The sequence below is a fragment of the Chelonia mydas genome, chromosome 5, assembly GCF_015237465.2.
Source record: "Chelonia mydas isolate rCheMyd1 chromosome 5, rCheMyd1.pri.v2, whole genome shotgun sequence".
NCBI classification, from domain to species: domain Eukaryota; kingdom Metazoa; phylum Chordata; order Testudines; family Cheloniidae; genus Chelonia; species Chelonia mydas.
Window position 1 is genome coordinate 29,752,727 of NC_051245.2, and position 23,265 is coordinate 29,775,991.

The window sequence follows — 23,265 nt, forward strand, 5'->3', positions numbered from 1 at the left end:
ATCCCTGTAGAATCTTGTTAATGTTACAAACTATGTAGGCTATATAGAATAGCTAGGTTCTGCAGGAAGAGCTGTTGGTAATTCAGTAGGAAATGCTTCACACTCCCCTCCCTGCACAACTTAGGCTACATTTACACTTGTATCATGGGGTGTGATTTCCAACTCGAGTTAACGTCCTCCAGCTAGTGTGCTAAAATAGAGGAGTAGCTGTGGTAGCATGGGCAGTGGCCAGCAGCAGCATGGGCTAGCAGCCTCAAGTATAAACCCGCCGAGACCCTGTGGGTATGCCCTCAGAGAGGCTAGCCTGTGCTGCTGTCCATACTTCCATGGCTACAGCTGTTTTTAGGGAACTAGTTTGATGAGAGCTACCGCGAGTATGTCCACTCAAGTTGGGAATCACAACCGCAGCTCCAGGTGTAAATGTAGCCTGTTATTTAAACCCATGACTCAGAATGAGAGTGGACAATGCACTCCTGGAGATACTTCTGGGTTTTAAATTTCATTTGAAGAGTGATGATAACCCACAAGTCCCAGCTCAATTATATTTAAATTCTGCCTGTGTAAAATATTACCTGCAGAATATTGCATGTATCTTCCATTGGATGTAGTGATCGTGGTGTCCTGCCCTAACCCGTTAATATAGTTCTTTGCTCTGCATTGTTAAACAGCTGGTCCTTTTTGTTGGGGAATGAAATGCCTGCAGATTGAGATACAGGGCTCGAAAAGCATACTGGATTACTACCAGCTAGAGGCTAATGATCATGGTTGTGAGTGGGCAGCACTGTCCTGAAGTGGAGTCTTATGGCTGGTGGAAAGCGTGTAGTGCATTTGTGGGGTTGGTGGAGAGCAGGAAAATCACTGGGTATTTCTCAGTGACCTGCTTTCCCTGTTTCTTGGTGAAGGGCAAAACTTTCCATATTGGCGATAGATTGTAGTGTCTGTTAGAAAGGACACTAAATCAGATTAAAACATCCAGAGAAATACATCTTTCATGCAAGTAACATCTAACAGAATGAGTGAAAGAAATGAGAGAACTTTGCAACTGTCACACTGTGGATTTTCCCCTGAGCCTTCCACACAGCATCAGGGGAAAATAAATGGAATAAAAAAGAAAACTAATAAAACAATCAGTATTAGCAATGCAACTTGAACATGTGGTAGCAGAAAGTGTTTTAAAGTCGCTCATTGAAATTGACAGTTGTCTAGATTAAGTTTGTGTTCTTTTGTGTTCTCACTCCCTCCAGTGTCAGAATGATATAAGGGATTGATCACGCTCTTCTCCCTTTTATTGTTTGATTTTTCCCTCAGGCTCCCCAAATGCCACTGCACTGTGGAGCTTCCTCTTCCTGGTTTTGTAAAAGTGTGTGTGTGTGTGTGTTTTCTCCACTCTCTCCCTTCCTTTTGCCATTTTGTGTCCGCTTTCCCCAAATCAGCCTCTGCTGTTCAGAACTTTCCTGAGCCACAGAGTGAAATTGACAATAATCTGCTTAATTTCACTTCTGCTTTCTAAAAAAGCATGTCATTTTCACTGAGCTGAATTAGATAGAGGCAGGACTGGGTCCTCCACTACTTGGGTAGCTGGAAAGGCAGGGGAAGAGGTGTCTCTTCCAAGCAGCAAGAGAATAGAATAGAGTGCTGTTGGCACTCATATTTGGCTGGCAGAGAAAGCTTCCTACTTGCCTACTGTGGGAGTAGGGGATGTTGTTCCAGTTTTATAGTGATGTCTAGGAGGGCTGTATATTGATGAAGCAGATGTTTGTAAAGTACCTCTCAGGTACTTATGTGACTAATTGTTTTAGATACAAATCATGGCTATTACAGTGATGTAGCGTTCTTTAAACACTGCTTATTTTGATAATTCTGTTTTGTCTGATAATGGGGGAGGAGTTATGTAAAGAACTGTAGATGTACTCTGAGTATGTAGACGTTACATACTGGTGTTTTCAAACTGTTCTTCACCATTGCAGCAATTAAATTTTGGATGAAGATAGTCAATATCAAAGGAAAAGCTGAAATAATTAAATGAAATACACCTCTGGCTATTGGTCTGTTTCCTCCCTTTTAATTTCTACTACCACTCGTGGGTAGGTGTGTTCTGGCGTCAGTTCTAAAGAGTGTGGGCAACTGGCTAATCTAATTAGCTCTTCAAATCCAGATTTTTGTAGCAGCAATGCCAGATAATTATCAAGAATTGAAAAGTTTGTGACAGCATGAATATTAACCTAAAAAAAGTGTCTGTTTAGATTAAATATAAACACTTGGTGTTTCAGGTTCATAGCTATAAGATAGTTCTGGGCTCAAGGGTGAGTCAAAGCATCCCCTTTTAAAAAAAAAAAGTTGTATAAATAAAGGATGGGAGTGGGATAGCAGAGCAAACACCTAAATCCCCCAAACATTGTATAAAGTCTGTTACAAACTCTGTTTACCACCATCTTGTATCAAAGGATGTAACATTCATGGTCAAATTGAAAATCTTGTAAATTAATTTGCAACAAAAGTTCACTTTTACAAAAACAAAAACAGATTGAGTATGACTGACACATCCCTCTTATCCATCTTTATGGATAGAATAGGCTACATAAATTGTAAATCTCCATCTCCTTAATGCAAATGGTATGTAGGACCTTCTGCAAATAGCACTACACACATTCTTATTCCTCTGTGGAAATTCCATAGACTTAAGTGGTAACTGTTTGCAGGACTGGGCTCAGATTCGATAGAGCACACATTGTTTTAATGTGCTAGTACCAAAATAGTGAGGGTTGACTGACTGTGTGTGATGTATGTGTTATATAAATAAATATCAGTCTGGAGATATTTAGACATTCCCAGTTAGATTAGAACAGTTTTAAACTATTTCAGACTTGGAACTCAACAATGGGTCTTTAAATGTGCATAAATAAAATCAGAGGTTGATAATTTGAGAACCAAAGTTGTCAGTAATAAACACAACTTCTAAGCTTTTTAGAATACTGAGTTGGCTTTTTCAGTCCCTTATTTCCCTTGAAAATGACTGTAACTTTCAAACTGAGAAAACTAATAGGCTGTCATCCCAATTAAAAAAAACAAACAAACATTTAGTCTTTAACAGCTTTTACAGCAACCATCATCCAAGATCCCAAAGTGATTTACAAACCATTATGTTTCACAAGATACCCCTGGAAGGTAAGTAAGTATTATGCTCATTTGTAAAAAGGGTAGGCTCAAGCACTGATTAGTATGGGTTCAGATCCAGGCTCTATTGTACTTTCATTAAGCCAGTCAAGCCCATAGTATTTTAGTGTAATTTATACCCATCTGAATCTTTAGAGACTTCTTGCTGCCTGTGAGCTGACTTTCCTACTACATTGAACTACTACTGTCACCTGTTGGTAATTAAGGGAAAGTGATGCTTGGGAGTAGAACTGCAGGATGTTACATTTCTCGAAAAAAATTGCTTAGCCTCTTACATCTGTTTTGAGAGCAGAAAATTGTTAATGTGGGATGTATCTATAAGTGTCAATACAAAGTACAGGAAAATGCTGTAACAGAACATCAGATAGATAGTTCTTATTACCGCTAAACTAAATGCCATCTTTTCCTATGCATTTACAGGAATCCCATATAAGCAGTTGACTGTGGGTGTTCCTAAGGAGATATTCCAGAACGAGAAGAGGGTGGCGTTGTCACCAGCTGGTGTTCAGGCTTTGATTAAACAAGGATTCAATGTTGTAGTCGAATCAGGTGCTGGAGAAGCTTCCAAATTCTCTGATGACCACTACAGGGAGGCAGGAGCAAAGATCCAAGGGACCAAGGAAGTATTGGCTTCTGATTTAGTACTCAAAGTAATTATTTTTTCCTCAATATACTGTATTTTAAATGTTTTAGGGCTAATATATGACTTTTCCAAACCATTTCATATAGTCTGCTGAACTTCGAGCTCCCTCTTTTTTAAAAAAAAAAGCTACTGTTTAATTCACATCTTGCACATTTCAGGTTTTACCTGTGTTTTAATTTTCATCAGTTGATTATTTGGTGACTCAAATCTGGGCACTAAAAACTCTACTAAGCTGGAAAATAGAACTAAACCTTTGAACAGAAGTTTTGAAATGGTTTGAGGACAACTTACTGTTCACACACAGAGTAATGGCATTTCCCAGAGCAAAGTAAGGAGAATGCTGTTCAGAGTACTGAGTAGAAAGGATCCCTGCCCCAAGGAACCTGCACTCTTAAGACTAATAATAGAAAAGAAATCAGTTATTTTTCTCCTGTAATAGCTCTACATGTGGTGCTAGCTTAAGAATAAATGCCACGCACCATCCTCCAGTTGTCATTCAAAGACCTTATGGCAGCAGTGTGCTCTGAAGTGGCCATCTTAAAAATATGCTCAAGAGAGGGACTGGCTAGCTAACAGATTTGGACATCTGAGCCCTATGGGTCTAAGGCAGACACCAGCAGTGCAAGCTTCTTTTTGTTTTTCAGCCTTTAGAGGTGGTGATATCTTTAAGAGTAGCCTGGTTTCCTGATCTCTTGCGGAGTAGGACTGAGACTGCCAGTGTACACGTTAATTACAGTAATGCAAACATGTCCTTCACAAAAACTATTACCAGCTGAATAACTCATTTCACACAGGACCCTTGAATTCTATTTCTATACTGCAGGGCCGGATTAACGCAGGGGTTTTAGGGGCAGCAGCCCAGGGCCCCGGGCTAAAGGGGGCCCCAGTGCAGCAGGGCTGAGACAGTCTGCCTGCATGCTGTGGCCCTATGCCGCTCCCAGAAGTGGCCAACTGCTGGCACGTCTCTGCAGCCCTGGGCGGGGCAGGGAGGCGGCGGCTCTGCTTTCTGCCTCCCGGCTGGAGCCTACACCTTGCACCCCTCCTGCACCCCAACCCCCTGCCTCAGGTCAGAATCCCATCCTGCGCCAAACTTTCTCCAAGAGCCCGCACCCCTCACCCTCTCTTGCACCCTAACACTCTGCTCCAGCCTGGAGCCCCCTCCCGCACCCAAACTCCCTCCCAGAAAGAAACTAATATAACAGCTGTTCTAAGGTCAGAAAGAGGCTATTTTGAATTAACTATATTCTACATGTTTTAAGACTGAAATGTAACCACAGAATGGTTTTATGTTAATTAAAAGGCAAGTTTATTAGAGCATTAATATCCTCGATGCCATAATTGTGATCATTTTGTTTTAAATTCGTAAAAAGACTTGTATACGGGGACCCCACAAAATCTAATAGCCCCGGACCATAGGAGAGTTAATCCGGCCCTGCTGTACTGCCACTAAATTACCTAGGTCTGATTTTAATCAGTGACGTACAAGTGAAAGGCATGTTTCATTAGTTTAGTTGTGTAAACAATCCTTAATCAACCTCCTTGCCTGTTCATATTTTTCCATGGGACATGCAGTGATTTGTTTTTATTGATTAATCTGAACCCTTCTTTTTTCCTTCAGGTGAGGGCCCCTATCGTTAACCCTGCACTAGGAGTACATGAGGCAGATCTTTTAAAGACAGCTGCTACCCTGATTAGTTTTATCTACCCAGCTCAAAACCCAGACCTACTGAATAAACTTGTAGAAAGGAAAACTACTGTCTTGGCTATGGATCAGGTTCCACGGGTCACCATTGCTCAGGGATATGATGCTCTTAGCTCCATGGCCAACATTGCAGGGTATGGAACTAACTTTTTTTCACCTTGACTGTAAATATAGCTAGATAAAAGTAACCTAACATTCTGGTATTAATATGTTGTGTCCAGAACAATTCTGCATTGGTTTTCATGCAGCTGTTTCAAGAAGAATCAGTCTGTTAGAGTTGTCTAAACTTGTCAGTCTCTTATGGTCAGCCTTGCAATGTTCAGATTTTTTTTTTTTTTTTATTGGAAAGCAATTCTTAATCTGTGAACTTGTTTGTAGTGCCTCACCCAATGAATTAGATCAGAGTGGGCTTAAGCTATAGTTGAGATAGCGAAAGACTAAGATACACAGAGTGACTAATGTCCAACACAGAGATTGGGGTTAAGACAGTATAGAGTGCTCTAAATGAAACCCACGAACATGGCAGATGGGACTGAAAGCCTAAACTCCCCCAGGATTTGCGTTCTCAGTAGCTTCTGTGGTGGCAACTTAGTTGGTAAACTGGCTGTCAGCAAGTATTATGAACATTTGCTTTTTTGTACAGGCGTGAAGGTGTCACTCTTCAAAGTAAGAAAACATTTTGTGCCCTTCAAAATGTATTTAGCCTCTTGTTCTAGGCAAATTACCAGCTTGTTTGTGGATGTATACAGCTGATGTTATTTTTTAAATTATACTAGAGAAAACCAGGTAATAGCTTGAATAATTATTCTGCATGTCTTCTCATTCATCTTATGTAGTTTTAATAGAATGTGACAGGATGTCATAATATAAATTTTATAACTTTAAAATATAAGTTTTGACCCAAAGAATAGGTATTCTTTTGTGTACAGAACTAGAGATAGTCATAAGATCTCCTAAAGAATATACACTTAAAATAATGTTTTGGTGAATCCAGAACAATTAGCATGTTTCTTATTGTGTTAAACACCAATATAGCGCAGATACGGAATTGTTGGTATCCCATATCTTACTGTAAAATGTTTGGACTCCTGGTGAGCAGGAAATAAGTCCCAGTTTATGTCTAACAAAACAGAGACCAAAATAAGAGAATTGGGAAATCAGGCATGAAGCATACACCAGAAGAACTTTACTCCCTTAATGAGGCCCCAAGGCTCCTTTGTTTCCTTCTCCACAAGACTAAGCTGCGTTCTACACTGGAGAAGTTAGTAATAATGTTCCTGCACTTAAAAGGACATTTGCTCCTTTTCTTACAGTTTACGCTCTGCAAAATCACTGGAAAAAAGGGAAGATTGAGCACAGTAGGAAACGAGTACGCTAGTCAACATGTTGCTATTTACGGAAATGCAAGTTGGCCAATGAAAAGACCTAATGGGGCAGCATGAAGTGATAAGCATATTACATTACAATCTGCTGTACTAATATTAACTAAGCCTCCAAACATGCCTTTACGGTCAAGTAGGGTATTATCTGTTTTCAGATGGCGCAACCGAGGCACAAAGATTAAGCAACTTGTCCAAAATCACACAAGGATTCATTGATAAACCTGGGATGAGAAAGTTCTTGACTCCCAGCTCTGTGCTTAGTCACCCAGACCGTACTACCTTTACATCACAGTTACTGTACTCTGCAGTTTCCCTGTATGCAGATCCTCACATTATGCATACTTAACAGAGCTGATGCTGAGGACCTTAACTTCCAGGATTGTAAACTGTTAAAGTTAGTTGCTAAGTGTCAATATATTTATCACATTTTAAAACCCCAGGCAAGGGAATGAATGGTTAGAGACATCAGAAATCTTCCACTGCCCCACGAATACATGCTCTTAAGTAGAAAGTGCATTGTAAGGTTTCAAGAAGATTTAAGTACCAATTGTATAGAAAGAAATAATAAGCATTTTGAGCTACAGGGATGCATACAGACAAACATTTCATTCAGGCTATTTTTTTTTTAGAGATCTGGAACTTTAACTTTTGCAAAAAGACTCAAACTTTTTTAAAAAACATTTATGTTCAGAATAAATATGGGCAAATTTCAATCAAAATTAGAGGCTCAAAAATAAGCGTGTAGAGTGGCTTGTTATAAGCGAGTTGCATCCTTAACTGGCTAGCACTTCTCCATGGCATATGACGAATGCTTGTTTTGACTACATTTTCAATTGTTTTTTGAGCATAAATGAATAGCTTTGACATCAGTTTGCATGTTTCACTTAAATGTGTGTTGTTTGCGGGGGGGGGGGGAAGGAAGGGGGCATTCCCCCTCCCACTCCCCCGACTGCAAGCCGTGGAATTGGCCCCCCCCCCCACGTGTGGCCCCATTGGCCTTACTGGAGCTGTCATCCCCCCCAAATATCGAAGTCAAACTATGCCTATGCTTAAATGTGTGCCTCTTTGGCTGCTGCAATGGCTGGGTGGGAGTTGGACATGGAAAAATAGTGATACTATGTTCTCATCTTTTTCCTTTGACAGTTACAAGGCTGTTGTACTAGCAGCAAATCACTTTGGTCGATTTTTCACTGGTCAGATCACAGCTGCTGGTAAAGTTCCTCCTGCCAAGGTATGTGGACTGAGAAAATTTATTCTGTAGCAGAGGTGATTTCATGAGTAGAGCAAACCCCTGTTGATGGATGTTAAATATTTTTTGATGGGCTTGGCTTTAGTTTCAGATTTTAGAACCTGTTTATTAATTCTGAGTCACTCCTTATTCAGGCAAAGTTTTCATTGTCTGCAACTCTGAATATAAGGAATGTTGAACTTCAATAAATTTCACTTATGCTTAACTTTTTCAATTTAAGCTTCTGATATAAAATCAGTTCATGCATTAGCAGGGTGGGGAGGGTTTTGGAAACTGTTTGGGATTGTCAGGCTGGAACTTTGGTGTGTTAGAATCCTGATAGAAGTGGCCATTGGTTGGGTTTAGTGAGGGGAATGAAAGAAAGTCAGTTGAGAATGGGAAACCAAAGTTTATGTAAAATGGGGGAAACATATATTCCTTACGTCAGTCTATGTAGACTCCATGCTGTATATGGGCTGACTCCCAAATTATTAGACGTTAGAAATGAATTTCATTAAATAATGTGATATTATGAACTATACCCTAGTCAATTTGGACCCTGTACTCAAAGGTAATCTGTTAAATAGATCTGGTCAATGAGTCACATTCCCTATGGGGAATTCTGTACTATGTCAAACAGAATTGATGCCGCTTTTCCAGATCACTTTGTGTGTAGCTTGATCTCTAATAACAAATGTTATTGTAGGTCCTTATAATTGGAGGGGGAGTTGCAGGGCTAGCTTCTGCAGGAGCAGCTAAGTCGATGGGAGCAGTGGTTCGTGGATTTGATACCAGGTAAGTGTGGGTGTTTAAAATGTTAGTGGCAACTCAAGCTTATCTTTAGCTTTTCATGAAATGGTGGAGTGTAAACAAATCCTCCTGCCAAGGATTTTATTTCAGTTCACCCCAAAATAGAAAAATCATATCCTCAATCATTCACATTGTTCATAAGAAGTGACTGTGTCAGACCCCACTAAAGCCAGAGGATTATATGAGTAAAATGAATGAAAGAGTGTTTACTTGTTCAAACTTTCAGGAGAAACCCCTCAGCACCTTTCAGGTCTCTGCTTATCTGGAAGCTGCAGGAGAGGAAAGAAAGAGAGGAGGCAAGGTGTTTATACTCTTATTTCCCAGCATGCCTTGCCTCAGACCAGGACTACTTGGCTACCACAAGGGACTATGTTTCCCAGAAACCCTGCTATCCTGTATCCCAGAGTGAGGCCATCTGGAAATTCCTGAGCAAGGCTTTTTCCTTGCCATTGAATGGGAAGCAGAGATCCAAACCACTCTGCTCCTGGAACTCAAGCATTGAGTTAGAGAAGCAGAGTCAGCAGTATGAGACATTTTAAATGCTACCATCCTAAGACTGCTTCCTCTGCCTCAGAGATCATTCTCCTGTCCCAAAGGCATTTTTAAGAGGCAAGCCAGGAATAATGGGGTAATGGTGGCCCAGAAAAATTTCCGTCATGAGCCTTAAATGTTTGTTTCTCTCATTAAAGGATTTGCTTTTATTGAGTTATTGTGTGCATATCCTAGAATCATAGGACAGGAAGGGACCTCGAGAGGTCATACAGTCCACTCCCCTACACCATGGCACGACTAAGAATTATCTAGGCCATCCTTGACACGTGTTTGTCTAACCTGCTCTTAAAAATCTCCAATGATGGAAATTCCACAACCTCCCTAGGCAATTTATTCCAGTGCTTAACCACCCTGACAGTTAGGAAGTTTTTCCTAATGTCCAACCTAAACCTCCCTTACTGCAATTTAAGCCCATTGCTTCTTGTCCTATCCTCTGAGGGTAAGAAAAACAATTTTTCTCTCTCTTCCTTGTAACAACCTTTTATGTACTTGAAAACTGTTATCATGTCCCCTCTGTCTGGAAAAGAGAAGACTAAACAAATCCAATTTTTTCAATCTTTTTTCCTAGGTCATATTTTCTAGCCCTTATATGTTGTATTGGTAGTAATATTGTGTATCTGGTTATGTTTTCAAGCACCAAAGGCTTGGATATACCTTTTGTCAAATTTGAAGAAATTAAAATGAATACATATCAATTTTTTTATGGAGTGAAATGCTGCAAAAATTCTGGCAGAAGCACTCTGATTATGGAAACAGCTTTCAATCCATTACATTTAAAAATAACAATTGATTATATAAAGTGTATGTGGGATGGGGGAGGAGGAGAAGCAAGCATTCTTCCCAGTGGATTGTTTCTCAGATGCAGAAATTAAATTCCACCTTAGACTTTCCAAGTTTTCAAAATACATGTGCTCAGCAAGCTGAATATTTTCATCTTGATGTGCAAGGATTTCTGTGCATAATTCCTTGCATGTTGAGATTATATTGAAATTGGAAAGTAGTTTCTGAAAACTTTATATTTTGCACTGTGCTGCCACCTGACGTTAATAAAATCCTGCAATAATAAGATTATGTGAGTGCAGGAACAACTGCAATCTATCTGGGGTGATTATGTTCTGTATTATTATGGTATGAGTGCCTCACGATTTTTAATGTATATATCCTCAAACATCCTTGTCATGTACTAAAATGCTGTTATGCCCATTTTACAGAGGAGTTACTGGTCATTGGACCATACTTTCTCTCTGTGCTCTTCCTCTCTCATTGATACTATAAGGGTCTCCAATAAAATCCTGGATGGATTGAATTGTCACTACAAAAGCTGACTTGACTTTTCGGTGGTCTGTGTTTTGTCTAAACCTTTAGAGCTGCAGCTTTGGAGCAATTCAAATCTCTTGGTGCTGAGCCTTTAGAAGTAGATTTAAAGGAATCTGGAGAGGGGCAAGGCGGGTACGCAAAAGAAATGTCCAAAGAGTTTATTGAAGCTGAAATGCAACTTTTTGCCAAACAATGCCAAGAAGTTGACATCATCATCAGTACAGCTCTTATTCCTGGTACGTCACCAATGCAGCAGACACGTTTTCCTCTTCTGCTCTGAATACTTTTAATATTCAATCTCCACTAACCTCAGGTGAGTTTGTGCATCTTTGGGGCTATCTTGACTCCAGTGCAAGGGAGCAGAAGGCTGTTGGTAATTCAGCTTTACATAAATCTGTCCCTCCTCTTCTGTTGGTGGCTTCTAGTTCTTGAAGAGGTTGCCATATTTGTCTTTCCCACAGCTGATGCCTTGTGTAAAACAGATGTTTAGTCCAGAGGGGAGTCACCAGCGAATCATGCTGCACTATTCCTCCCGTATTAAGGACTTTCTTGTTAGAGGGGCCTCCTTTGCTGTTGGAGTTCCTGGTCCTTAGACCTTTCTGGGATGGCTCTCTGTCTTTTACCTTGGTGATTCTAATGTACTATTTTGCCACACACTCAGGACTCTTGATTTTATGAAGTTCCGTCAGTCTTGCTAGAAAATACTTAGGCATTGGGAAAATATACAGTTTTTTTTATCAGTCAGAATTTAAAAAACTCTGTGCAGATTAAATTAATTTAAATATTTCTCCTTTTAAACACAATCCTCATATTCTTTGTACATATAACATAACTAAAATTATTTTGATTCATTCTATACTATCCAACCTAGATGTTGGTGGCCAAATTATGCTCTGTTACACTGGTGTAAACATGAAGTCTGTTGACTTCTATGTGTACTATCTTTATGCTATTGTAAATATAAAATGAATTTGCACTAAATGAGGTAAGGCTCTGCCGGACTTCTGCCTAATTGACTCTGGAACATGTGCAGTGAATAAGACAAATCGTTCTGCAATAGTAGCTTGTGATCATGTAATTAAAATTTGAATCGAAACAAGGGGGATCAGAGTTTAAGGTTGCATGGACAAGCAATTTCTGAGTGCTTTGTTTTGCAACCTTAATATTCTTTTAACTGTTTGTGTGTGGCATTGTGATTGTTGGGTGTGACTTCAGCTGTGAGATCTGAAATTTCTCCTCATAGACCTTCCTTACCTTCAGTTCTTGTCAATAGATTATTGCAATATTTGCTTACATAAGAAAAATCCAGAAATAAATGCATTCTCTCGCTTAAATAAGCTTGAAGTTGCTCTTTTAAGGCCCCTATTGCATAAAGAGACTCGCTTGCACAGAGTTTGGCTGGATTTATTGGGATTCCACTGGCTGAATCCCTTTGCAAGATCCAGGCCTAACTTCTGCAGAAACCATACACCCTGGAATGAATAGGGATGACAATGCTCCTAGATCCTATTGCTGCTTGTATTTGGAGACCCAGAGGCACTTTAGAAATACTTTTAGTTTTTTTTTCAAAGGTAAATTTGCAGGTCATATCCCAAAGATAAATAAAATAAAACTAAATGCAGAATAGCGTCTTTTAACATTGTTTTTTACATAAGTAAAAATGTGCTTTTGGGAGAACAGCATTTTATTATTTCTTGAGGGGTCATGAGGAGGTTTTACACCTATTTGGGGAAAAAATTATACTATCTTTTCTCTCTGCAAATACACACAAATGTAGGTCACATATGAGTTTGAAAACATTCAAATTAGAGACCAAATTCTCTCCTTAATGTTCACATACAATTTCTGTTGAGTTGTGTGGTAACTATATGCAGATAGGTATATTTCTCTGAGGGGAGAATTTGGCCCATGGATATTAGCCACAGGATGTGACACGTAAGTGTAGCCCACTATGTTTTCTTGTCTTACCAGGTAAAAAAGCTCCTATCTTGTTTCGTAAAGACATGATTGAATCAATGAAAGAAGGTTCAGTTGTTGTGGATTTAGCTTCAGAAGCAGGAGGAAATTTTGAAACTACTAAACCAGGAGAGCTTTATGTACACAAGGTATGGGCTTTCTTATGCAGCTGTTCTGGATTTATAAGAGTGCGTGTAGTTTGAGGACTCCACAGCTTATAAACTAAACACTAAAAATGTGTAGCTTCCTGGTCTACCATATAGGCTTAAAAAAAAAAAAAAAGATATAAGACTAACACTTTGTGACCAGTCATATTTTTAAAAGACAAATGTAATTCAAGGCCTGCTCAAGAAGGATTGCCTTTAAACAGATCATGTTTCTTAGACTTGGTAAAGACTGATCTGCCTCAGCTGTGACAAAGGCTATGGCTCCACTACAGAGCTTACAGCGGAACTGCTAATGCAGACACTCTATGCCAGTGGGAGAGCTGTCCTGTCAACTTAATTACTTTAGCCCCACAAGTGGCAGTAGCTCTGTCGGTAGGAGAAGCCATCCTGCCAACATTACGTTGTCCACACCAGCACTTAAGTTGGTGTAACTTGGATCGCTCGGGGTAGCTTATTCACATCCCTAAGTGATATAACTTATATCAACATAAGCTGTAAAGTAGCCATAGCCTGATATTTTTTTCCCCTTCTGTATTTAACTCAACTTGTTTTGGGATACCTAATTCAAAAAGACCAGATCTGTCTAATTTGGTAGGTTAAATAATTTGACTATTTCAGTTAAATGTTGTGTTCTGTTGAAAATTGATAGTAACTATTTTTTTCTTTTGCTAATGAATATAATTTACATCTCTTTGGCAGACTTCAGTTTCACAGAACAGAAATATGTCTTCATAGTCTTAGAAGTTAAATTATTTTATTTCTTTGTATATGTATCATTTTATTGTTCAAATCTAAAGTTTCTAAGCACCCTGAAACTAACTTAAACAGTGCAACATTTAGTACCACACTTAGGAAGGAAAAATCAAATACACAAATACAAAATGGGAAATAACTGGCCAGGAAGTAGTACTGCAGAAAAAGATCTGGGAGTTATAGTAGATCACAAATTGAACATGAGCTAACAATGAAATGCAATTGCAAAAAAAGGCTAATATCATTCGGGAGTGAATTAACAAAGATTGTTGTAGCTAAGACATGGGAGGTAATTGTACTGCTTACTAGACATGGTGAGTCTTCTACTGGAGTATTTTGTCCAGTTTTAGGTGCCACGATCTAAGAAAAATGTGGACATACTGAAGGCAGTCCAAAAGAAAGCAAAAAAAAATTATAAAAGGTTTAGAAAACCTGACCTATGAGGAAAGGTTAAAAAAGAAGGGAGAGGGGCATATTTAGTCTTGAGAAAAGAAGTCTGAAGGGCAACCTTATAATAGTCTAATAGTTTAGTATAATAGTCAGGTATGTTAAACGCTGTCATAAAGACAATGGTGATCAATTGTGCTCCATATCAGCTGAAAAGTAGGTCAAGAAGTAATCTGCTTAGTCCGCAGCAAGCGAGATTTAGGTTAGATGTTAGGAAAAACTTCCTAACTATAGAATAGTTAAGTACTGGAATAGGTTACGAAAGGAGATTGTGGAATCCCCATTACTGGAGATTTTTAAGATCATGTTAGACAAACGCTTGTCAGGGATGGTGTAGTTATACTTGATCCTGCCTCAACATGGGGGAATGGACTAGATGACCTCTTAAGGTCCCTTCAGCCCCACAATTTTATGATTGTGATTAAAAAAGCAAATATAGCCAAGGACAAATAACTCGACTCAGCCAGACAACCAACTACAAAAAGGCTCCTTTCCATCCCCTCATCAGTCTGGGAACACACCCTTAACGCTCTCCCAAAAGACTGAAAAGACTTAATAGTCTATTCTATCCACCTCTCATCTGGCTGCTTAAAGTACCTGAAGTTATAAGAGAGTATTTTTGAAATTAGAGATGAAAAAATGCTCAGGTAGTGCATCCCTCTTAACATTCAGGCTTAATCCCAATGGTGTGCAAAGTGGATGGATTTACTCATGTTGTGATGTAAACACTGTTGGTAAAAAACACAAACAATAAGTGTAAATCTTAATGCAACAGTTTGTTTTGTAACTCATTAAAATCTATACAAACCTGTACTAAAACTAAACTTGCTACTTGATGTGCATATCCAGAAAGGTTTGGGATGTTTAGAAACACTGTTTCTTTTGAGAATTATACTGGACTTTTAAATATTTCACTTGGTTTTATTTAGGGAGTTACACATATAGGTTACACAGACCTTCCAAGTAGAATGGCTACCCAGGCCAGTACTCTGTACTCCAACAATGTTACAAAACTTCTAAAGGCTATAAGTCCTGATAAGGAAAACTTCTACTTCGATCTGAAGGACCAATTTGACTATGGCACTCTGGACCATGTTGTTAGAGGCACTGTGGTAATGAAGGTAAGTCAGCATACTATGTCTTTATAACGTATTTTTGTTTACTTCCCAGACTTATCATTGAAATCTCCTTAAATCCATCCTAAGGAGGTAAATATTTTCTTTCTTTTATGTGTAGCTTGTGAAACACAGCCTTGTTCTTGTGTTCATGTTAAACATTCCTCTGGTCTGTGCAATGATTGTGTTATCACTACTTTTTTTTATTAAAGGGCCACCATCAATTTGAAAATCGCATTTATCTGAAAATGCTGTGCCTACTACAGTAACAGAAAAGCCTAAGATATCTGTAACTGCAAAAAACAAAAATGTTTTTCTGTATTTTTTGTTTGCTTGCTTTGTGAATTTTGACAATACTTTCTGAGTAAACATTTATGCTGTTCACATTTATAGTCAGTTTTCCCCTTGCTGAAAAGATCCTTATAAGCATCCTAAAGGGAGCAGAAAAATAAAATAAAAATAAAACTTCTAAAATCTATTTTTAAGGAATTTAAACAAATAAAAATTAGGAGATTCTACTTAAAGGGAGCTCTAGCAGAAATAGAATTTTAACATTACATTTAAAAATAGATCAAGTAGACAGTGTCCTTTCAAGTTGTTTTTTAGCGTAGGTCAAAGCCAAAGGAAACTTGAAGGCCTTAATTTATTCATAGAACAGGTCCAGCATCGGCAATGGTAATACAAATTTCTCCTCTTTCCATATTAATGTGCCTCGTTTGTGATCTTATGGAACATTTAAATGAGAGGGATAGTTCATTGTGATATTGGTGTCTGTCCACTAGAACCTGGAATAAGACCTTGAATTAGTTTCCTCATATTCCAACTTTAGCTGGGAAGGGAATGAGTTATATATAGATGCTTTTTTTGTCCTAACGTGTGCTTAACAGTACATGTAATCAAGAGAGACTCCTCTGGGCAGGAAATATGTCTGTCTATATGTTTGAGAGGCAACATGGCTTAGATAAGGCACTGGGCAGATAGTCAGGAGACTATTACCCACTCTAGTACTGACATGCTGTATGACCTTGGGCAGGTTGCTTAACCTCTCCGTACTTCTGTTTGCCCTCCTGGCCCTTGTTTGTCTTGTGTATTTAGATTGTAAGTTCTTTAGCAAAGAGCAAAGCTCTTTACTGTATGTTGTACAGTGCCTAGCATAGTGGGGCCCTGATATTGATTGGGAATTCTAGCTGCTAGTATAATATACTCCCTCAGGTGCCTAGCACAATGTTAATTCTGTGAATAAATAATAATGGGGGTGGGGAGATGCTACTGTCAGTGGGGAAGGGGAGGGACAAGAGGGGGAGCGAGGGAAGCTACTGAGACTGGATGTGGCGGGGGAACCAGCTCCAGGCTGGCGAGGGATGACCTGGAAGTTCCTACTTCTGTTTGTATGGCAGTTCCTGGTGCCCTGGCTCCCCACCCCAGTGGCTGGCACACACATTCCTGCCCTCCCCCAAGCTGAGTGTCTCTTCCAGGACCTGTAGTGCTTGGAAATTAGGGAGAAGAGAATTGTTCCTACCTGCTTCCTGATAGCCAGCCCAATCTCGCGTACCAGCCCCTCTTCTGGGTCAGAAACCTAGCTGGATCCTGTCCTTGCCTCTGAGATATTTGCAGGGGAGGGGAGGGCAGAAACATACATCAGCCCCTTCAATATTTCCATTGCGGGGGTTCTATCCCCTGCCCACCTCTGGTTCCACTGTCGCGAACAGTAATCTTTAACTTTGACTAAAAAGATATTTGTTATGAAGACCATTCTATTCATAATTATGGCTCTTATTTGACAAGCCACAAACCAGATTTTCACCCATCATTCTTTGATTTGGATCTTGACTCTTGTCTAAAGAATTTATGTTTTGAACAAGCAGCAATGACCAGCTGGGCAAGCCATCTGTGCAGTAACTGTAACTTTTTGTATTGTCAGGATGGCAAGGTGATTTTTCCAGCACCTCCACCAAACAACATTCCTCAGGGAGTCCCTGTGAAACAGAAGAATGTGGCTGAGCTGGAAGCTGAGAAGGCAGCCATGATCACACCTTTTAGAAAAACTATGACTACTGCATCAGTATACACTGCAGGTGAGAGAACTTAGTCACCTAACCCTGGATGTAGTTGCAATGTCAGCGTGTTGTGTGCTAAATTCAGCCTCTTGGAAACTTAGGCTCGTGTACATGGGAAAAGTATTCAGAGTAGCAGCTGTGTTAGTCTGTATCCACAAAAAGAAAAGGAGCACTTATGGCACCTCAGAGACTAACCAATTTATTTGAGCATAAGCTTTCGTGAGCTACAGCTCATTTCATCGGATGCATTCAGTGGAAAATACAGTGGGGAGAGTTATATACATAGAGAACATGAAACAATGGGTGTTACCATACACACTGTAACGAGAGTGATCAGGTAAGGTGAGCTATTACCAGCAGGAGAGCCAGGGGAAAAAAACCTTTTGTAGTGATCACTACAAAAGGTTCCCCCCTCTCTTCCCCCCCACTCTTCTGCTGGTAATAGCTCACCTTACCTGATCACTCTCGTTACAGTGTGTATGGTAACACCCATTGTTTCATGTTCTCTATGTATATAACTCTCCCCACTGTATTTTCCACTGAATGCATCCGATGAAGTGAGCTGTAGCTCACGAAAGCTTATGCTCAAATAAATTGGTTAGTCTCTAAGGTGCCACAAGTACTCCTTTTCTTTTTATGGGGAAAGTAGTTTATCTTAATTCACTTTGGAAGTAAATCAAGCTGAACTGAATTAAGATCACTTTAATTCTGAATAAGAGCATCCACACAGGATGCAGTGTAACTAATCCACTTTAAAAGTTAATTCACATGAATTTTCCTGGGCATAACCATGTAGACAAGTTCTTAATGAAAAATAGTAACTTTAATTATTCCATTAGTAACTAGTTCTAGCCTGGTTGATTGCTGACTTAGTGTAAAAACAATGCAATAATTGTTTCTTGGAGAACAAAACGTAAAGAATCTCACCAGAAATGCAAGTATATCAACATCTCAAATAGTCCAGAGTAATTAGGCATGCATGTGTGTATGTTTGGCTAACTTAATTAAGAATTTGTGAAATACTTAGTATTCCAGCAAAGTTCTTGGAGTGTGTGTGTTTGAGTTCTTTTTCGGAAGTGGATTTTTTTCACGCTTTACTGGACAATAAGAGACACTAATTGCCCACCAACTTTGCTAAGTATGGGGAACAAGTTTGTTTTTGAAGAATAAGCAGCAGGCAACGGAAGTTGCCAGTAGGTTTTCAATTAGCATTTTACGTGCACCAATATTGTACGTTAGCCTATTAAGGAATTCAGAATATATAATTGCTATGTTTGTTTTCTTTTCTTCTTTAAATCTCATGGTTTAAGTATTGCAACGGAATTTCAGCATGATTGTGGTACTCTTATTTAGCTTTTGTATTTAATCAAAACAGGAGAGACACCACATTCAACACTACCTTTCCTAAGGTAGAAAGCTCTTCTACCAGTGTAGCTTTGTCTGTGTGCATAAGAAAAATCCAGAGAGCATGTTTATTAATAAAGATCAGCACCTGCAGAGCCTCCCTTCCCACAGATCTGATTAAATTCACACTCAAAACTGTACTTGATTTTTAGCTCAGTGCTGTCACAGTTCAGGGCAGCTGCATCTGTATTCCCCTTCATGGCCCAGCAAGAGCACTTGCTACTGGGTCCCTGCTCCTCAGCTGTTACCTCTCTTGGGCAGAGACCCACGTCTCTCTCTGTCTTGACTGGGGTATTTCCCAACTGCACAGGTCCCTTCCTGAACTGTGACCTCCCCAAGAAACTCCGGCTCCCTACGCTGGTCTGCTTTATTTTTTGCTTCAGAGACAGTAGACTGTATAATTGCCTACAGTTCAGCTATCACACAGTGCTTTCTAAGCAAGCACGTGTATTCTTAAGGTAAAAGCATTACAGAGAAAACATTAACAATAATAAAAGAACATACATGCATGGTAATAAGCTTACCAGAGGTCATCTCCTTACTCTAACAAGGGCTCTGTCTGGTGAACAGTCCTTCAGACCGCACCCAGGGATTTTCCTGTGGTCAGAGGTTCATCACAGCTTCACCTCAGAATAAGCCTACTCGTGAGTCAGAGAGTCCCTCCTTTATCCAGTTTGGGTCTCTGAAGACATCATGAATAGATAATCAGCCAGACAATGGGTTTCCCCTTCAGGGGGAAACTTCAAAAGGCTGATTTCTTACATAATTGGAGTGAGTGCATTTTCATAACCTCTTAAAAGAAGTTACATACAATCCCTCAATAGTACATAAATATTTGCATTTTTAATGTAATGGGCTCCTACAGTACTTAAACCTTTTTGAATTAATTTTAATTTAATTCAGTCAGGTTTGTCCAAGATATTGTCATATCTGTCACAAATGCTTTACTCCCATTGTACAGAATTTAAAGCTATAAGTACATTTGCAATCTGGACAGTAGTAGTAACTTGAGATGAACTCCTCCCAACACCTGGGCTGACACAGACAGTTAAAGTCTTATTGGATTTGCCAACTCAAATTTCAAAGTAGCCTTTGAGCTGATAAGCTATAATTAGTTCCCTATAACTATAACTGCTGAGTTAATGATTTACTAATCAAGGAGTCTCCAAGTGGGCATTACTATTTTAGAGAGAGCCGTTACCAGCTATTGGGTAACTTAGTTTAAATAGTGAGCCCAGTGCAGTCTGGTTGAGATAGACTTGTTCCATTGTTTCTGGCTTTCGGTTTGACGAGGGTGGCATTTCCCCCTTTCTTTCCTCCTGGGAGTTAGCCGTGTCTTTTTTAGCACTGGGAGGGAGCAGATGGGTGAGGGCCCTCTGGACCTTGTTCTCTTGGCTCATGTTTAGGGCTGGATCTGCCAGAAGGAATAATGGGCTTCCATTCACCTTTTACACAGCAAGGCAGCAATCTTCCTTGGTCTTCAGACCTTGGCATTTCCTGTTGTCTTTCATCACAAGAAATAATTTTCAGCAAAACAAGGGGTGCACAGCCAGTGCTATTTCCTGCATGGGTCAGCAGGAGTGCATCAAGGGTGACACAGTTGGCTATTCATGGTCTGGTCAGATTGGGAGAGATGTTCCCTTGTCCCTTCTGATTGCGGGTGTCTCGTACTGTCTAGGTCAACATTCTGTCACAGTTCTCTTTGACAGCCATCTGATTTTCACATCCCATGTGCCATTTGCTTGGAGTGCCCATTACAAAAACCTTTTATTTCTGTAAACTGTGCAGATTTATTCTGGACAACAAACTGGAACCACGTTTCCATAATTGGTCACCTTTCAATGTAGGCATGCATTTCAAGCCTCTGTTCATTGGCTGAGCCTTAGTCAGGGGGTGGGGCTATGAAGAAGGCCAGAGCTTTATAAAGCAGTGAGCAAGCGACCAGGGACCACTAACAGGGAGTTCTGAGAGGGAGTTTGGAAGGGGAGTGGAAAGGGGGTGAGGTACACTTGCCATTCTTTAAAACCTTTAAACTAGACTATAATCAAAACATCTTGATTTAAACAAAAACCCTATCATTAACCTAGGTAGCTGTAGGAGAGAATGGAGGCAGAAGCCCAGCAGCAGAGTGGGGGCTATCGGCGTAGCATGTATGATTACCTGTCCTGTGGGCGGCTGGCATATGTGTGCATTCAGTGCAAGGAGCTCCTGGCCCTCTGAGACCATGTACGGGCTTTGGAGGCCAGGATGGTGGAACTGGAGGAGCTAAGGAAGGCAGAGAGGTATGTTGATGAGGCTTTCCAGGAGACTGTAGATTTGTCCCACCTCCGGTCAGACAGCCTCTGCGCTGTTAAGGAGGATGAAAGGCCCTGAGAAGGAGAGCAGTCAACGGGAACAGAGGGAAACCTTCCCATAGTTGGGGCCCTCCTTCCAGATGATGATGGGGTATCCTCTCACACTGAGGTTACCTATCCGGGGGGGGAACTCCGGTCATTAGGAAAAGGCAGGTGTTCGTAATGGGAGATTTGATAATTAGAAACATAGATAGCTGGATTTGTGATGACCGGGAGAACCATATGGTGGCTTGCCTGCCTAGTGTGAAGGTTGAGGATCTCTTAAGGCATCTAGATAGACTTATGTGTAGTGCTGGGGAGGAGCCGGTGGTTGTGGTACATGTAGGTACCAATGACGTAGGGAAGGGTAGGAGAGAAGTCCTGGAGGCCAAATTTAGGCTGCTAGGAAAGAGACTGAAATCCAGGACCTCTATGGTGGCATTCTCAGAAATACTTCCAGTTCCACGAGCAGGGCCAGGTAGGCAGGCAGAGCTTTAGAGTCTCAATGCATGGATGAGACGATGGTATAGACAGGAGGGTTTAGATTTACTAGGAACTGGGGACACTTTTGGGGTAAGGGGAGCCTATACAGGAAGGATGGGCTCCACCTAAACCAAAGAGGATCCAAACTGCTGGCACTTAACATTAAAAAGGTTACAGAGCAGTTTTTAAACTAAGAGATGGGGGAAAGCCGATTGCTGCAGAGGCGCACGTGGATTGGACAGAGACTTCTCTTAGAGGAGAGTCTATTGATAGAGATTCTCTAGGTTTTAGTAAGGAGGAGAGGATGGAAGAGGATAAAGAATCTGACACATCAGAAAAGGGCAGACAAATAAACAGTGACAAGTTTTTAAAGTGCTTGTACACAAATGCTAGAAGTCTAAATAATAAGATGGGTGAACTAGAGTGTCTCAAGTTAAAGGAGGATATTGATATAATAGGGATCACAGAAACCTGGTGGAGTGAGGACAATCAATGGGACACAATTGTTAGGGGGCTTATTCCTTCACCCACTTACTTCCCTGGTCCTTCTCACATGAACAGAGAGCAACAATACCCAAAGTCCAAAGGTGCAAACAATTCGGTGTTTATTGGGGGTGAACTTCCAGCAAGCATGATTCCAGTTTCCTTCCTTAGTGTCCCCCTTCCCAGCTCTGACACCACAGGGCCTTACCTGTGTCCCTGTTCCCATTCCTGCCCTTAGCTAAACATGATTCCAATTTCCCCACCCCATTCCCTGTTCCCATTCCGCCCCGCCCCCCCCCCCCCCCCCCCCCACACACACACAGTTCCTGATTGACTGCAGACTATACAGTAAAACTTGAGTTTTGCTTAGCTATACCTTAACCAATCATTTTACTGAAATTTAAGTAACCAATCCTAACATATTGTAACATGATTATTTAACCAATTATATCCCACCACCTTAATTAGTTTATACCCAGCAAAATTAATTATACAGCAGACAGAAACAATCACAGAACCAGACAGAAATTATACAGATAAACAGTAGGGAGATGGGGACTACAGTGATAGAACAACAAAGAAATGAGGATTTCACATCCCAGCTATTGTTAAGTGAGTTCTTGCCAGACAGGATGCTATAAAACTAAGTTTCCTTTTACATCTTCTAGGCACTTCCCTTTCTCTGGAGGCAACAGGCATTATCAGGACAGGATTGTATTCCTAACAGCCCAATAGCATCTTATTGCAATGTGACTAGTTTGGAATGTGAGGCTCTGACCATTCGCTTCCCAGCTTATGGCTGCCTCTGCTGCTTAGCCAAAGATCTTAGCCTAAGCACAGGGCCTCAGACTGTCACAGTAAGAGAAGGACCTAACACCGGCAGACAGTGATTTTGATTCTTTCTTTTATTTCTCTATAACTAGCTAAGTGATAAGAATACACCTAAATTCTTAGCATATAGGCCTTTACAGACAGGCCTGAATATCTATATCCTAACAACAATCATTCCGGGGTACAAAATATATTGGAAGGATAGAACTGGTCATGCTGGGGGGAGGAGTGGCACTATATGTGAAAGAAAATGTAGAATCAAATGAAATAAAAATCTTAAATGAATCCACATTTTCCATAGAATCTCTATGGATAGTAGTTCCATGCTCAAATAAGAATATAACAGTAGGGATCTATTATCGACCACCTGACCAGGACAGTGATAGTGACAATGAAATGCTAAGGGAGATTAGAGAGGCTATCAAAAT

At 40.2% G+C, this 23,265-nt stretch overlaps 1 protein-coding gene across 4 annotated transcripts in view; it reads left to right on the top strand.

Annotated features, from left to right (window-relative positions):
• The window catches only part of NNT (nicotinamide nucleotide transhydrogenase), an 84,149-nt gene that overhangs the window by 16,687 nt on the left and 44,197 nt on the right, over positions 1-23,265 (top strand). For all 4 annotated transcript variants that reach the window (XM_037902760.2, XM_007052822.4, XM_027817413.3 and 1 more), the window contains exons 3-10: positions 3,595-3,824; positions 5,436-5,653; positions 8,045-8,132; positions 8,836-8,924; positions 10,857-11,044; positions 12,780-12,913; positions 15,061-15,252; positions 17,168-17,321. In XM_037902760.2, the coding sequence (XP_037758688.1) occupies positions 3,595-3,824; positions 5,436-5,653; positions 8,045-8,132; positions 8,836-8,924; positions 10,857-11,044; positions 12,780-12,913; positions 15,061-15,252; positions 17,168-17,321 (1,293 nt within the window). The remainder of the gene's footprint in view (positions 1-3,594; positions 3,825-5,435; positions 5,654-8,044; positions 8,133-8,835; positions 8,925-10,856; positions 11,045-12,779; positions 12,914-15,060; positions 15,253-17,167; positions 17,322-23,265) is intronic.